This window comes from Cetorhinus maximus, chromosome 10 (genome assembly GCF_964194155.1).
Source record: "Cetorhinus maximus chromosome 10, sCetMax3.hap1.1, whole genome shotgun sequence".
Lineage (NCBI taxonomy): Eukaryota > Metazoa > Chordata > Chondrichthyes > Lamniformes > Cetorhinidae > Cetorhinus > Cetorhinus maximus.
In genome coordinates, this window is record NC_135888.1 from 55,263,779 (window position 1) to 55,280,723 (window position 16,945).

At 40.5% G+C, this 16,945-nt stretch overlaps 1 protein-coding gene across 1 annotated transcript in view; it reads right to left on the minus strand.

Moving 5' to 3' along the window:
• The window catches only part of LOC144685233 (fibroblast growth factor 18-like), a 119,035-nt gene extending 102,652 nt beyond the window's left edge, over positions 1-16,383 (minus strand). The window contains exons 1-3 of the mRNA XM_078549666.1: positions 16,352-16,383; positions 16,132-16,168; positions 13,411-13,588 (exon numbers count right to left, since the gene is read on the minus strand). Coding sequence (XP_078405792.1) covers positions 13,411-13,588; positions 16,132-16,168; positions 16,352-16,383 — 247 coding nt within the window. The remainder of the gene's footprint in view (positions 1-13,410; positions 13,589-16,131; positions 16,169-16,351) is intronic.
• Positions 16,384-16,945: the final 562 nt, after the last annotated feature.

Sequence of the window (16,945 nt, forward strand, 5' to 3'; positions counted from 1 at the left end):
CCTCCAGCTCAAGGTTGGACACACCTAATGTGGGGAAACAGACTTCTCTTTCCGGGTTAGGGTTCAGAACCCCTCCGGGTTTAGGCATGAGACTCCTTCCTGGGGAGGGGATCAGAATCCTTCCCCAGAATAGAGACTCCATCAGAATCAGGCACCAGACCAACCTGCTCCTAAGACCTGCTCTGGAATCACCCCTGCTGGAAACCAAACGTATCAATCAGGTTGACTATCAGGAGGGGAGCCTGTCAAAGAGAAAAAAAATGCAAACTGTGTATGTCCGGGATTCCCACTCAAACTCTGTCCCTACTCCTCACCCTCTCCCACCACACCCATCACCTGCGCAGCATGCTCCTCTTCTTTATGTCTGCTATCAGACAGATACTTATGTATCACACCGTGCTCCGTTATATTGATTGCACTGACATGTATCCCACAGTGCTCTGTAAGATAAATCACACTTGGGTATATCAAACACAGTTCCCATTTATAGCCTACACAAGTTTGGACATTCACAACTATGTTACATAGATCACACATGGAAAATATCACTCACCGCTCTGTTCTATAGGTAACACTGTGATAGATCAGAGTTAATTCTGTTTTATAGATTGAACTGCGATATCTCAGAGTTCTGTGATATAAATTATATTAAAATATATCACTCACAACACTGTTATTGAGATGACACTGAGCTATCACACTCAGTGCACTTTTATATAGATTACACTGGGATATATCACACACAGCTTTGTTATATGGATTACACAGGGATATATCACACACAGCTTTATTATATGGATTACACAGGGATATATTGCACACAGCTCTGTTATATGGATTACACAGGGATATATTGCACACAGCTCTGTTATATGGATTACACAGGGATATATTGCACACAGCTCTGTTATATGGATTACACAGGGATATATTGCACACAGCTCTGTTATATGGATTACATAGGGATATATCACACACAGCTTTGTTATATGGATTACGCAGGGATATATCACACACAGCTTTGTTATATGGATTACACAGGGATATATCACACACAGCTCTGTTATATGGATTACACAGAGATATATCACACACAGCTTTGTTATATGGATTACACAGGGATATATTGCACACAGCTCTGTTATATGGATTACACTAGGATATATCACACACAGCTTTGTTATACAGATTACACTAGAATATCACAGACAGCTCTATCATATAGGTTACACTGGGATATATCACTCATCTTCTGATCCTGGCAGCAGCAGCAATGGGTCAGCGCAGACGTTCAAGGGGAAGACCAGTGAGCGCAGGGGAAGATGCACGAAGAGAGGACATGCTCTCTTTTACAACATTAGCTGCCTTATTCAGTTAAGTTTTTAAAGGTCTCAAGTCTTTCAGTGGGTGAGTGAGTAAATGGGTGATTGAGCGGGTGAATGGGCAAGTGAGTAAGCGAATGGGTGGGTGGGTGGGTGAGTGGGTAAGTGAGTGAGTGGGTAAGTGAATGAATGGGTGGGTGAGTGGGTGGGTGAGTGATTGTGTGATTGAGTGCACGAGTGAGTGGGTGGTGGGATGGGAGCAGGTAGTAGGGTTGAGTCTGGGGGGTAGTTGCTTCGGGTTGGGGGGATAGGTGGGTCAGGTCAGGGGACAAGTCAGTTCAGGTCAGGGGAGTAGTTGGGACAGGCCAGGGGGGATGGTCAGGTTGGGTCGGGGGAGTAGACAGATCGGGTCAGGGGAGTAGTTGGGTCAGGCCAGGGGGATAGTCGGGTCAGGCCAGGGGGATAGTCAGGTTGGGTCAGGGGGAGTAGACAGATCGGGTCAGGGGAGTAATCAGGTCGGATCAGGGGATAGCTGGGTCAGGTCAGTGGGGTAGCCTGGTTAGGTTGGGAGGCTAGTCAGGTCAGGTCAGGTGGCATGGTCGTGTCAGAGGCTAGTTGGGTCTGGTCGGTGGGGTAGTTGAGCTGGGAGGTAGTTGGTGGGAGGGAGTGTTGGGTTAGGTCGGAGAGGTTACTGGGGGTGGGGGTTTGTGGGGGGTCAGTTGTGGAATTCAGTTCCGTTACATTGTTAATCACTGAGTTACACCAGAGATTAACCAGTGTAACATTGCCAGGGTAAGTATCCAGGTAAGTCCCACATATCTGGCCCAACTTTCCAACACAGAGATATTTGCAAAGTGTCCCAGATAGTGCCAATCAGCCATTGGAAGTTTAAACTTCCTGGGAAATTACAGCGCATGTGAGTGCATCAGACCTTCTGATGGATCCTAATGCGCATCATAGGCTTAAGTTCAGATTTCACCATTCTGGATCTTGAAAGATTCAGGCCATTGTTCTGTTATATAGTTTACACCAGGATATTTCACACACTGTTTTATTATATGGATTTAACATGGCTACAAAAGGCCAAAAACTGGGAATTTTGTGGCAAGTAACTCTTCTCCTGATTCCCTAAATCCTTTCCAACCTCTACAAGACACAGATCAGGAGTACGATGGAATATTCTCTATTTGCCTGGATGAGTACTACTCCAACAACACTCAAGAAGTGCAACACCATACAGGCAAAGCAACCTATTTGATTGGCATCCTATTCACCACGTTAAACATTCACTCCCTTCATCAGTGGACTTTTATTGCTTGGACCGGGAGCCCAGTGGCTGAGGCTCAGTCGCCTCCTTGACAGCATTTGTTTGCAGGTTTTCAGGTTGGAAAACTTAATTTAACAGGAGGATGTGTGAAGGTTGCTATCTATGGAATTAGCCCATATCTGAAGAATATCGGATCACAGGGAAGGAAGTGGCCAGCAAAACTGTTTACCAACATCCACAACAAAGGCACCATTCCAAACATCTGGTGGCACTCCAAGATAGTGGCCATTGCCAAGCCAGGGATGCCACTTGCCAACCCCATGCAGCCCCACCTCATTACCCTGCTCTCAATAAGATACAAGATCCTGGAATGCCTCCTACTAAACAGACTGTCCTGCTAAATAATCCCAATCTGAAAGCAAACAATACCCCTCAACAGGCAGGTTATTGCACAGACTGCAACTATTCTGAGCAGGCCTTGACACTGACCTCACATATTGAAGCTGGTTTCCAGAAAGGCTTGAAGACAGAACCACCTTTGTTGACTTATCCTATGGCTATGGCACAGTGTGGCGCACAGGCATGCTGCTAAAAATCTCCAAAATCATTTGCTGTGAAAACCCGACAATAAATCAACTCCATGATCAGCAACTGACAGTTCCAAGTGCACCTTGGAGATGGAATCAGTCACCCACACATAACCAACAACAGGTTCCCACATGGATCAGTCCTCACACAAGCTCTGTTCAACATATATACCAATGACCTCCCTCCCACAAAGTCACGGCTCTTCACATATGCTGACGACTTGGCCCTGGCTTTCCAGGTTAAAGAACTTCAGGACATTGAGAAAATACTCACTGAAGGTCTATGTTCTCTGGAAGCCCACTTCAGAAAATGGGAGCGTCAATGAAATACTGCCAAGATTGCCACTTCAGCCTTCTAACTGAACAACTCAAAAACCAGGAAAGAACTTCATTTCCAGTTGTGCGGCCAACCAGTCACCCACAACCCACTGCCAAAATTAGCCGTACATTGATCAACATGCAACACCTCCAGAGCAAAGGTCAAAATGGGAGTGAATCGCACACTGAAACTGGCAGATACCAGCTGGGGCAGCAGAGTCAACACATTACGCAGTGCATCACTTGTCCTGCTCTATCCAATAGCAGAGTACTGCTGCTAAATATGGCTCAGGAGCCGTCATAAAACATGTTATATGCCCACCTCTGGGAAGTCATGAAGACTATTTCTGGGAAGCTGAGACCACACAGTTCAAGTGGCTTCCTCTGCTAGCATATATTGAGCCTCCTGATGTCCACAGAGGAAACATCCTCCTCAAAGAACACCATTGGCTGACAGCTAACAAAGCACTTCCATTGACACAGGGCCTCAAAAAAGCCCCACACATTTGTCTAAAATCTTGTAGTCTCTACTGAAACACACTCCCTACAAACTGACGACAGGCCCACCTCTCAATGGTGCACCTCCTGGGTGACTGCAAACATCACCAATCGCAACCTGGTAACTGAGCCAAGTGGTGAAGTCCCAGATTTCAACCTTCCACGGAAAATCTGGACAACCCTCAACAGCTTGAGGATGGGCCAGGGAAGATATGGCCAATTGCTCCATAAGTGGTACATGAAGAACAGCTTAAATTGTGACTGTGGCTATCCAAATCAGACCATTGTCCATATACTGAACATCTGCCCTGAGGCATCCATTCCTGGTAGCATCACAACCATTCACACTGCATCAGCTAAAGCCATGAAATGGACTGTTAGCCTTGAAATCGAACTATAAGTACTTCCCCAGCCATACGAATAAAAAAACTCCCTTCAACACTGGCACACAGTAACTGCAGTGTGCACCTTTTACAAAATGCACTGCAGCAACTTTCCAGGTTTACTCCAACAGTACCTTCCAAGCTCACGACCTCTACCATGTAGAAGAACAAGGGCGGCAGGCACATGGGAACCTACAAGTCCCCCTACAAATCACATAACATTCTGACTTGCTGCTTCTCGCAATGTATCATTTACAGCTTTGTAATATAGATAACACTACAATATATCACTCTCAATTATGTAGTTCACACTGGCTGCAGACATGATTATATAGATTACCATAGGATACATCACACACAGTTCTGTCATATAGATGACATTGGAAAATCTCATAAACTGTGGCATAATATAGATTACAGTAAGATATATCCCAATCAGTTCTGCTGTATAAACCACAGAAAAATGTATTACTCACTGTTCTGGTCAATAGATTACATAAACTGTATGGTTACATAGATTACACAGGGATATAACACACACACACACACACATATATAGGATTACATACGATATACAGGAAATTTGGCCCAATCAGTCCATGGTAACCTTTTTTTTATTACTTCATGGGTTGTGGGTGTCGCTGGCTTGGCCAGCATTTATTGCCCATCCCTAATTGCCCTTGTGCAGAGGGCATTTAAGAGTCAACCACATTGCTGTGGGTCTGGAGCCACATGTAGGCCAGACCAGGTCAGGACAGCACATTACCTCCCCCTTAAGGACATTAGTGAACGAGATGGGTTTTTACAACAATCAACAATGGTCATCATTAGACTTTTAATTCCAGATTTGTTTTATTGAATTCAAATTCCACCATCCGCCAGGATACAAACCCAGGTCCCAAGAGCATTACTCTGGATTGCTAGTCCAGCGACAATATCACTCCCCAACTATATATACTCCACTCAAGCCTCCTCTCATCTTTCCTCATCTAAGTATATAATCTTAGTCCTCTATCCCCATGTGGTTATCTAGTTTTCCCTTAAATGCATCTATTCTATTTGCTTCAGCCACTCCCTGTGGTAGTGAGTTCCATGTTCTCACCGCTCTTTGGGTAAAAACGTTCTTTCTGAATTCCCTATTGGACTTCCTGATAACACTTCAGTTATATGGATTATAGCAAGATATATCACTCTCAATTTCTCAGTTCTGTTACAGAGATTCTACTGCAACATTTCACACACAGTTCTGTTGCATAGTTTACATCAGGATATATCACACACATTTTTGTTATATGGAAGCTCAGTTTTGTTAAGTAGAATATACTGAGATGTCTCACATACAGTTCCATTATATCCAGCAAGCCTCAATATGTCGAATACAGGTCTGTTTTATAGATTATACAGGGACATATCAGTCACAACTCTGTTTTGTAGTTTACATTTGGATATATCACTCAGTTTGTAATACAGGTTACAAATGGATATATTGCACACTGCTGTGTTATATGAATTACATTGGGATTTATCAAAGTTCTGTCCAATTGATTATACCAGTGTACATCACTCGCAGTTCCTTTTATAGATTGTTTTGTTTACACCATGACATATCAGACAATGTCCCATTATGTTGATTATACATGGATATCACTAACTGTTCTTTTATTTATTTTGGGATATATATCACTCTCAGTTCTGTTAAATAGATTACACCAAGATATATCACAAAATGTTCTGTTATATAGATCACATTAGCATTAATCACACAATGCTTTGTTATATAAGATACACAGATTTACTACTCATACCCCTGTTATATGAATTCCATTGTGCTTTATCCCACATATTTCTGTTATATAGATCACACTGCAGTATATCACACACAGTTCTGTTATATTGATTGCACAGGGATAATTGCATACAGTACTATAATATAAATTAAACCATGATTTGTCCCACACAATTCTGTTTTCTAGGTCACACAGGGATATCTCACTCATAGTTTGATTATATAGATTATTCTGAGATATGCCAACCTTGCTTAATAGATTGCATTGGAATATATCGCATTCAGTTCTGCCACATAAATTAGAGTGGGATATATACCACTCTGCTCTTTATATAAATTAAACTAGGATTTATCATTTAGAGTTCTATTATGTAGTTCATATTGTGATCTGTCACACCCAGTTCTGTTATCTAACATACACAGGATATGTCACTCAAAGCTTTGTCATATAGATTACACAAGGTGTAAATCTCTGTATTCTGTTACATAGATTACAGTAGGTTAAATCACACACAAATCGGTCACAGTTTCACACTGTGATATTTCACAAGATGTTGAGCCAAAAAGATTACACAGCAAGATATCACAGTTAGGTTGTCTAATTACAATGTGAGATCTCAAATACAGTTCAGCTACATATAATACACAGGGAGCTATCACTCACAATTCCGGTGTATAGAGTACACTGAGATATATCACAAACAGATCTATATATCTATATATATATTATACTGAAAAATAACACACAGTTCAGTTATATAGATTAAACAGGGAGGTGTCACTCAGTTCTGTTATATAGATTACATTGGGATATATCACACAGAATTCTGCTAGATTCCACTGAAAAATAACACACATAGGTCAGTTGTACAGATTAAACAGGGAGATATCACTCACAGTTCTGTTGCATATAATACATTGGGAGATGTCACAAACCGATCTGCTACATAGTTTACACTGGAATATTTCACACACAGTTCTGTCGAATAAAATATAGTAGCTAGATTACACACTTCTGTTCCATATAGTACACTGGGATATTTCACACACAGTTCTGTTATGACACTGGGATATATCTCACACAGTTCTGTTGTATAGTTTACACTGGGATATATCACACACAGTTCTGTTATATAGATTACACTGGGATATATTACTCATAGCACTGTTATATAGATTACATTGGGATATATCACACACAGTTCTGTTGTATAGATGTCATTGTGATTTTTCACAAATAGTACTGTTATATAAATAACACAGGGGTATATCACTCACCATTCTTTCAAATAGATTACATGGAATTATACCCCTCACAGTTATGTTTTATAGCTTACACTGCGATAGCTTACATATAATTCTGTTATATGGGGTACACCCGGTTATATCGCATACAGCTCTGTTATTGAAATTAAACCAGGATATATCACATGCAGTTCTATACATGATTACTGGGACAACATACATAGTTCTGTTTTATAGATTACACATATATAAAAGTTCTCTAATTCAGGTTACACTGTAATATTTAATGTAGATTTCTGTTATATAGATTGCAATGCGATAGATATCTCATTCACAGTTCTGTAGGATATACTGGGATATGCAATAGCCTAATTTATAATACAGATCACAGTGGATACTGCATGCTACTCTGTTATATAGATTATACTGGGAGTTAACGCATAACTATATTATACAGATGATGCAGAAATATGTCACTTAAAGCTCTATTATATCAATTACACTGCAATATTACACACATTTCTGTTCTATAGATTACACTGAGATACATCATACATATTTCTGTCATACAGATTACACTGTAATGCCTCAGTCACAGTTTTATTTTATCAATTATACTGGGATATATAACATCCAAATCTTTAATATAGATTACAGTGGAATTTGTCTCAAATAGTTCTGTTATAGAGATTATGCAGGGATATACATCCCACACAGTTCCATTATACAGATTAGATTCAAAGTTCACTATCTTGATTATCCTGGGATCTAGCACTTGTAGCTTTGTTATATGGATTACACTGGGCTATATTATGCAGCATTCTGTTTTACAGATTGTAATGGAATATATCACGATCTGCACTATTATATAGATTACACTATGATACCTCACTCAGTCTGATATATATATATTTCTATATATATACATAAAAAACACTGCAATGTCATATTCAATTATGTAATATAGATGACACAGGTATATATCAAAATTCTGCTTTATAGATTTCACAATACCTCCCACACATTTCTGTTAAGTAGGTTAAAACTGCAATAAATCACATACAGTTCTATTACAAAAATTGAACCGTGATACCTCACAATTATTATACATGTCAGAGGGATATATCACACAGCCTTCTTTATATAGATTACAGTATCTAGATTACTCAGGATTCTGTAATGTAAAATCAACATTCTGGGGTCACCATTGACCAGAAACTTAACTAGCCCAGTCATATAAATAATGTGGCTACAAGAGCAGCTCAGAGGCTGGGAGTTCTGTGGCTAGTAACTCACCTTCTACTCCCCACAGCCTGCCCACAAGGCACAAGTCAGGAGTGTGATGAAATACTCTCCATTTACCTGGATGCATGCAGTTTCAACAACACTCAAAAAGCTCTTCACCATCCAGGACAAAGCAGCCCGCTTGATCGGAACCCAATCCACCACTTTAAATATTCTCTCCCTCCACCACCAGTGCACAGTGGCAGCAGTGTCTACCATCTACTAGAAGCACTGCAGCAACTCTCCAAGCCTCCTTTGGCAGCACTTCCCAAATTCGTGACCACCTAGAATAACAAGGGCAGCAAATGTAAAAGAACACTATCAACTGCAAACTTTCCTCCAAGTCACATACCATCCTGACCTGGAACTATATTGCCTTTCCTTCACTATTGCTGGGTCAAAAACATGGAACTCCCTCCCTAACAGCACTGTGGGTATCCCTTCAGCAAATGGACTGCAATGATTCAAGGAGGGGACTTACCACCACCTTCTCATGGGCAATTAGTGATGAGTAATAAATGCTGGTCTTGCCAGTGATACTCAAATCCCATGAATGAATAAAAAAGCTACACAGGAATATATCACTCACATTTTTGTTCTATATAATTACATTGGGAAGTATCACATACATTATTATGTAGATATATGCAGACAGTTCTGCAATATTAGTTACCACGGGCTATATCAAAGACTATTGCACAGATTACACAATGGTGTATCACATATAATTTATATATATAAAAATATTGTACTATATTTGTTTTATAGATTACACTGTGATATATCACACACAGTTCTGTTACTGCTTTACATTGACAACCTGCTACATAAATTATACCAAGATATCTCATTCTCAGTTCTGTTACCTAGATTTGACTGCATTATCTCAGACACAGCTCTATTATATTGCTTACACTGCAATATCTCACACACAAATATTTTATGTAAATTACACTGAAATACATCACACATATATCTTCAAAAAACAGATGACTACACTGAGATACTACCTTGGCAAAGGCTGCCAGAGCCAGTGGAGGCGTGTAGTAGGGTCCCTAAGGCCCAGCATGTCAGCAATGGATATGGGTCATTTAAGTACCTCACCTTTAAAAGGTAACTGCAACTGGAGTGGGAGGAGACTTTCCTCAACCAGCTGAGCATAAAGGACAAGGTTCAAGAGAAATGAAGCAAGCTGACAGAGGCTGGAATAGTTTTCTAGGTATTATTCTATCCAATGTACTGTGTGACCTTTGTTTTGTGTTCTGTTAATTATAAAAAGTATTCGAAACTTGGATGGTATGAGGACTACTGGAGAATGAAGGCTCCAAGCTGGAACGTATCACACACAGTTCTACTTTATAGATCACACTGGAATATATTACATGCATCCCTTTTATATATATTACACTTGAATGTGCCAAACAGTTTTGTTATGTAAATTACTCTGATATAACTCACACACTTAGCTGTTATATAGATTGTACTGGGTCACACAGCTTTATTTTGTGGATTAGAATGGGATATCTCACACAGAGTTCCATTATATAGACTACACCAGGATATATAGCTCAGTTTTGATGTACTATATATGACTCAAAGCTATGTTATAGAGATCGCACTGGATTACATCACTCACAGCTCTATTATATAGATTACACTGGGATATATCATATAGCATTCTGTTACATCAATTACAGAATGGTATCTTCCTCACTGTAATCTACACTTCACACATCCTCTGCTATATAGATTACAGAGCGATATAGCATATGTAGGTCTGTCAGACAGATTAACATATGTGGGGATATGTCACAGTGATTAATTTTGTAGATTACACCATGATACATATCACACAGTTCTGTTATATAGATTACTGTGGGACATATATTACACAGTTTTGTTATATAGATTACTCTGGGATATGTATCACACAGTTCCGTTATATAGATTATTCTGGAATATATCACACAGTTCTGTTATATAGATTACTCTGGTATATATATCACACATTTTTTTAATATAGATTACACTGGAATATATCACACAGTTCTGTTATTTGTTCTATTTTGCAAACTTTTCCCATATCGAGCAATTGTAGAAATATTCATATACTCTCAGTGCTCTGGGAGAATAAAGATACATCTTATATAGGAAAGGGCAATCTCAGCTTGACACCTCCCATTGTCAAAAATCCTGCAACATTTACAATGTGGTCTCACACAAGGAGACTGAACAATGTTGTGAGTTATTGAGCACTGATTTACCCTAGCTTGAAGTTGGCCTTTAACAAGGGGAGGATAAGGGTAAAACCCTGCACTCTGGAGGGAAAGGAAGGGGTTAAAACCCCTAGACAGAGGTTGGGGGTCGTTGGGGGGCAGGTGTTGGTGGGGGAGCGGTGATTAAAATGAAAAACTAGCATAGCAAGTTTGGTATAATCCATTCTATCCAATCAGAGAATGTGGATGCACGTACATGACCATTATCTTCTGTCCCCTATGTCAGGATGGAATACATTGAGGAATGATAAGATGGGTTATGATGTCTCCACTAAAAGCTAGTGTGTACATCAGCTATACTGGGCTCAGTGAACTACCCCAGTGCCCTAAAGTTGGATTGAGGGATAGAAAGTCCAGCAGGACCTGGAAGGGTGGGGTGGAGAAATAGTACAGTAGAAACCCAAACAAGAGGTCAACACCTTTAGAGGAAGAGACAGGTAAAGGCTGGACAAAGAAAAGAGGGACAGAATAAAATCAAGACAAAACTTAAACAACAGAATGCTGCTTTAAAAGATAGGTACTTAAAGCAAAAGTGATGCAACACAAGATGGCATTCTTGCAGTCACAGCATAACTTGGCTCCTGCATCAATATCTAGTCATGAGAGTTTCACTGGGGCCCCAGCCTCCTTGGAGGTCATGCAAAAAAAAAATCAATACCCATTCTGTGCTGCTGACAATCAAGTCCTTTCAAACAAAGGCAGGCAATTTATTAGATGTTTCAAACATGGACTGGGAGCATTCTGAATTTAGGATAAGCATCAGAAATAAAATTGTATGTAGGCGGAAAAAAATCCTGTTTCACATATTGTTTTTGTCTGTAACGCTTTGGTTGAAGGAACAATAAAAAGTCCTATGCCTCCCATTCAAACCCATTGATCGATCTAATTGATCGGATTTATACTTAAAGGTCAATTACTCAAGCAACAAGGAACAAGGAGACTCAGAATGTTACTGCTTTGTAAGTCTCTCCTTTTAGTCTATCAAATTAACAGCCCATCGTGAAAGAACGTGTCTAAATGTTCATCCACCCCACTGATGAGTGAGCTTCTCATTGAGATTTTATTCTTTCTTCTTTCTCTGCTGACTTGTGTTGAGGTGTTACTGGCATGTATAGTGCAACCCCCTCTCCGAGTGGCACTTTCCATGCATGAGCCCAAACAATGAATGTCAGCTGGATATTCAGCACAGAGACACATCAGTGTATACCACATATTGAGATCTGCAGTCCAGGAAAGGAGTAGATTTGATCCCAGGTCTCTCTGCTTAGGCATGTGCCCTCTGCTGGAGAACAGCAACACAGGTACCACTATTGGATGCAGTGCCCCAAAGCTATAAAAAGAACTTAGCAAAGGTTCCTTTTCCTGCTCTTATTCGAATGACCTCTGCTGGATTGTGATTGGAGTGCATGTTGGCTCAATGAAGGCTATAGGAAACCAAGGGAACTCTTCCCCAACTATTTCAAGATTAACTTGAAAGAGGAATAGACAAACAAAATACTTCCGTTTAAAATCTCTCAAGCCTCATTCCCCGCCCTCCCAAATTTCCCAAATTCATATGTTAACTCCAGTCAAGTTTACCCCAGGTACTGGGTGCTCTCTGAGTCTAAAAACTGTAGATTCAAGCCCTCCACTAAGAGCTTGGTACTGAAATTCCACTGTGTTTTGAGGCAGTGTTCAACATTGGGACCTATCTTTTTGTATGAGATATTAAACTATTTGCCTGTTCGGGTGAACGTTAAGATCCTAAGATGCTATTTGAAGAGGGGAAAAGGCCAGTGTCCTGGCCAACATTTACAGAATGTCACGGAAAGCAGACTAATTCGACATTTATCTCACTTACTGCTTGTGGAAATTTGCTCTGTGCCAATTGGCTGCCATGTTTGTCTACACGGAAATTGTATTAGCAACTTGATTGGCTTTGAAACACCATTAAGCTATTCTGGGGTCATAAAAATTGCTATAAAAATGAAGCTCCCTCATTGCTCTTTAAAAGCAGCTCATGTATGTAACACATTAACAAACATAATGCATCGTCTTGTTAAGTTGGGCCCACCAACAGTCCCACCTTCACCAAAGGCCCAAATGAGATCCATCCTACCATTTTCCAAACCAATCTCTCATCACACCTGTAAACTGGGAGGATAAATGCTGGGAATCACTTGTTTTCCCTCTCAAGATATAGTGAGACAATGTAAGAAAAACGCTCTGAAATCTGACAGCTGAGCATGAAGAGTAACAGAAGGAGAAAAGTCAAAGATTATTTTAATGTCACTTGATCATGCCTGCAGGTGGCATTACAGACATAACTTGCCAGCCATGTTTATGTATTTTTATCTGTGATGCCAGGAGATGCCTCAGGTACACAGCTGGCACCTGAGAATCTCACACCTGCCATTTATGCAGCTTCAGCCAGCCCTGAGCTGCTTCTATCAGCTAGTTCTTACCATACTTGTTCCCATCTTCGCCTTTGGCACTGATCCTCCTCCCCAGGACTTGCAGGTGTTTGCCACTGGTACGGCTGTACAACTGGTACAGGCGCACATACTTGCGGCTTGTGTCATCCCTCAGCCTGGTGTGATTCTCCACATGAGGCCTGAAATCCGTGTTCTCCTCTATTGAGGCCTGCGATCAGCACGAGAAGATGAGAGAGAGAGCGAGAGAAGGTGAAAGTCAAATGCAAAATAAAGGGAATGCTGTTCATTCTACCCTCTGTAACTTGTGGTCATTAAAACTATGCCTACTCACACAAAGTATCATTCATCGATCAGCCCCTTATGCATTGACCTACCTTGACTCCCATCTAAGCATTGCCTCAATTTTAAAATTCTCATCCTTGTTTCCAAATATCTTCATGGTCTCATCCCTCTCTATCTCTGTAATTTCCATCAGCCCCATAACCCTCTGATATATCTGCACTCATCAAATTCTGGTCTCTTGAACATCTCTCATTTTAATTGCTCCACAATTGCCGGCTGTGCCTTCAGCTTCCTTGGCGCAAAACTGTGGAATTCCCTCCCTAATCCTCTCTACCTATTTTTTCCTTTAAGATTATCCTTACAACCTACTTCTTTGACCAAACTATTGACCATGTACCCTAATATTGCTTTATGTGGTTTGGTGTCAAATTGTGCTTTGTAATGTTCCTGTGCAACATCTTGGGACATTTTATTACATTAGAGGCACTAAACATAGATGCAAGTTGTGTGCGACTTCCCTTTTTTGCTGTGGCTCAGCACTTTTACTCAAATTTGGAAGGTTGTGGGTTCAAGGCCCACTCCAGAAAACATTTCAGTGCAGTACTGTGGGGGTGCTGCACTGTCAAAGATGAAATCTTTTGAATGGGATGCTAAACTAAGGCTCCATCTGCTTTCTTAGGTGGATATAAAAAAATCCACAGAACTACTTGAAGAACAGGGGATTTCTCCTGATGTCCTGGCCATTTTTCATCGCTCAACCACATCATTAAAACACATTGCCTGGTCATTATCACATCTCTATTTCATGAGTTCAGAATGTCCCTAAACACTTTACAGCTAATGAAGTACTTTTGGATGTGTAATCACTTGTACTGTTGGAAACACAGCAATCAATGTTTGCAAGGTCCTGCAAACAGCAATGTGACAATGATCAGATAGCCTGTGTTTTTTAATGTTGTTGGTTGAGGGATAAATGTTGGCCAGCATATCACAGTGAAAGTGCCCTGGTCTTTTCAAGGTGCAACTAGGAACTTTTACTTCACCAATGAGCGCAGACTGGATTTGGTTTAACATCTCATCTGAAAGACAGACCTCCTACAATGCAGGACTCAGCTCAGTGCTGCACTGGAATGTCTGCATGAATTATGCACTATGTACTACAAGTCTATGGAGTGGAACATAACCCACAGCCTTTCCACTCAGAGGGTAGAATGCTACCAACTGAGCCATAAGCAAATGAGATTCTAATCTATGTTGAGGGCTAGCACGGGAGAAGCACCTTTTGATGTTTGGTACTTTGAAAATGGTAAGACTTGTAATTGCTGTCAATGTCCTGTTAGTAAGTACTATTCATTTATCTGCTCAATGCTAAATAAAATTATCTACTGGATTTTAGTGCTGAGTCTCAATCTGATAGAGTGTATATTCTTCTAGCTATCAACATTGAATTTGACATGTGGTTTGTGGGTTCAAACTCCATTCCAGGAACTGCAACACAAAGCCTTGCCTAATACTTTGGTGCAGTCCTGAGGAAATGATAAACTGACTATTTTGGACGAGAGTTTAAACTGATACCTACACCCAGGTATATGTAAAAAAAATTCCATATGACACTATTAAAAGAGCAAAGAAGTTCAGTTCTGGCCAATATTTATCTCTCAACCAACATCACTAAAACCGGATCATCTGGTCATTTATGTCAGTGTTTCTTGTGGTGAATGCAAGTTTTTATCTTTTTAAGGGAGCCTTACTGTTGCAAAAATGTCTTCAGCTTCCGGTAAGCAAATTGGGCCCATTTATTTCCACAGGGGCAGGTGCATAGTTGGCTCGGCTTCTCCCGGATTTTTGCAGTCAGTCTGCATTGATTTTCAAAGCCTTGCCTTTTATTTTAATTTAGCAATTTTTCCAATGTTATCTTAAGTAGATCTCTCAGTAGCAGAACGGACCCGGGCTTCGCTCTGCTCCCCGCCCCCACCCACTTTTTAAAGAGGAATTAGGAGCGACTCTCCCAGGGTATGGCGGAGCAAGGCGTTTCTGACCTATAAACTATCCCGAGTTAAAAAGCAAACGTCCACATCTGGAAATATTCGAGTTATATATATTCTCTGTCAGATTGTTTGTTTTTGTTTTGTGGGTCGCACTAGTTTCACAACACCCGATACAAATTATTGCACATTGTTTAAAAATGAGCAGATCAAGTACCAAATCAGCAAGTGAAATTTCCCTTTAAAAATACTGCATTAGTATAATGAAAAGAAATAATTTGTATACCTTAAAATAGTTTTAATTACATTAAGTGCGACCCAACTGCAGAATCGTATTGGACTTTTTAAATTAAGATTCTCAGATCAGAACTATATTCTGGGGGAGAAATTGAGTCGCTATTTTAAACATTCTCTAGCCCTGTCAAACATCAATTCTTATATAAAATCAAGAAATACTAAGTAGCTTAATAAGTATCGTGCTTACCTCGATTCCAAAGCATAGTAGCAACACGTGTAAACATCTGAATGGGAGAAAATACAAAAAATAAGTGTTTCACGCTGCCAGACACTCATTCGCTCCAAATTAAATTTAATTCCATCTTTTTTCTAAAGAGATTCGCCTTGTTCAATAAAACAGCATTAGAAGTACCAATAACATCATAAATTAAAACAGTAACTCGGTCAGAAAGTTGCAAGATGCTTACAGGCAAATGAACGTTGAACAGGCCGGGTTCATAGCTGTGGATGTTCAAAAGGTATAAATAAGAAAATCTGTTAACGATTGCAAGACAAAAAAAAAGTGGGGGCAGAAATAAATTAAAAGCGGTTAATCCGTTGACTGCTGTTCGGTGCCACCTCAAGGATTGGAGTGTGGGGAAGTCAGTCTCCCTTCTGGGACTTGGTGCTGATGCGAAGAGGCAGGAGGTGTGTGAGGGAGTCTCAAGCTCTTCACAGCGGCATCAACCAACCTTGTCTGCAGCGCCAAGAGGTGGAAGGTAGTCGGTTTCTGAAGCTCATTTAACCAGCAGCCTCCCTCGATCAATTCCACACAAGGACCCACCCTTCAACAAAACAGCGGCTGCCCTGCAGAATACATCTCTTGCACTTGAAATAATCCCTGGATAAAAGGTGCAAGCCAGGCGAATATTTGCTCTGACGATCTTTTATTTCCCTCCCTATAGGGCTAACGTTTATCCTCTGATCCGAGCTTCGATCCTTTCTCTCTCTCTCTCTCTCCGGTCTCTCTACCTTCTGATTAATTCACCATGTGTCCTTCTGGGACGGAGAGAAGGCATACA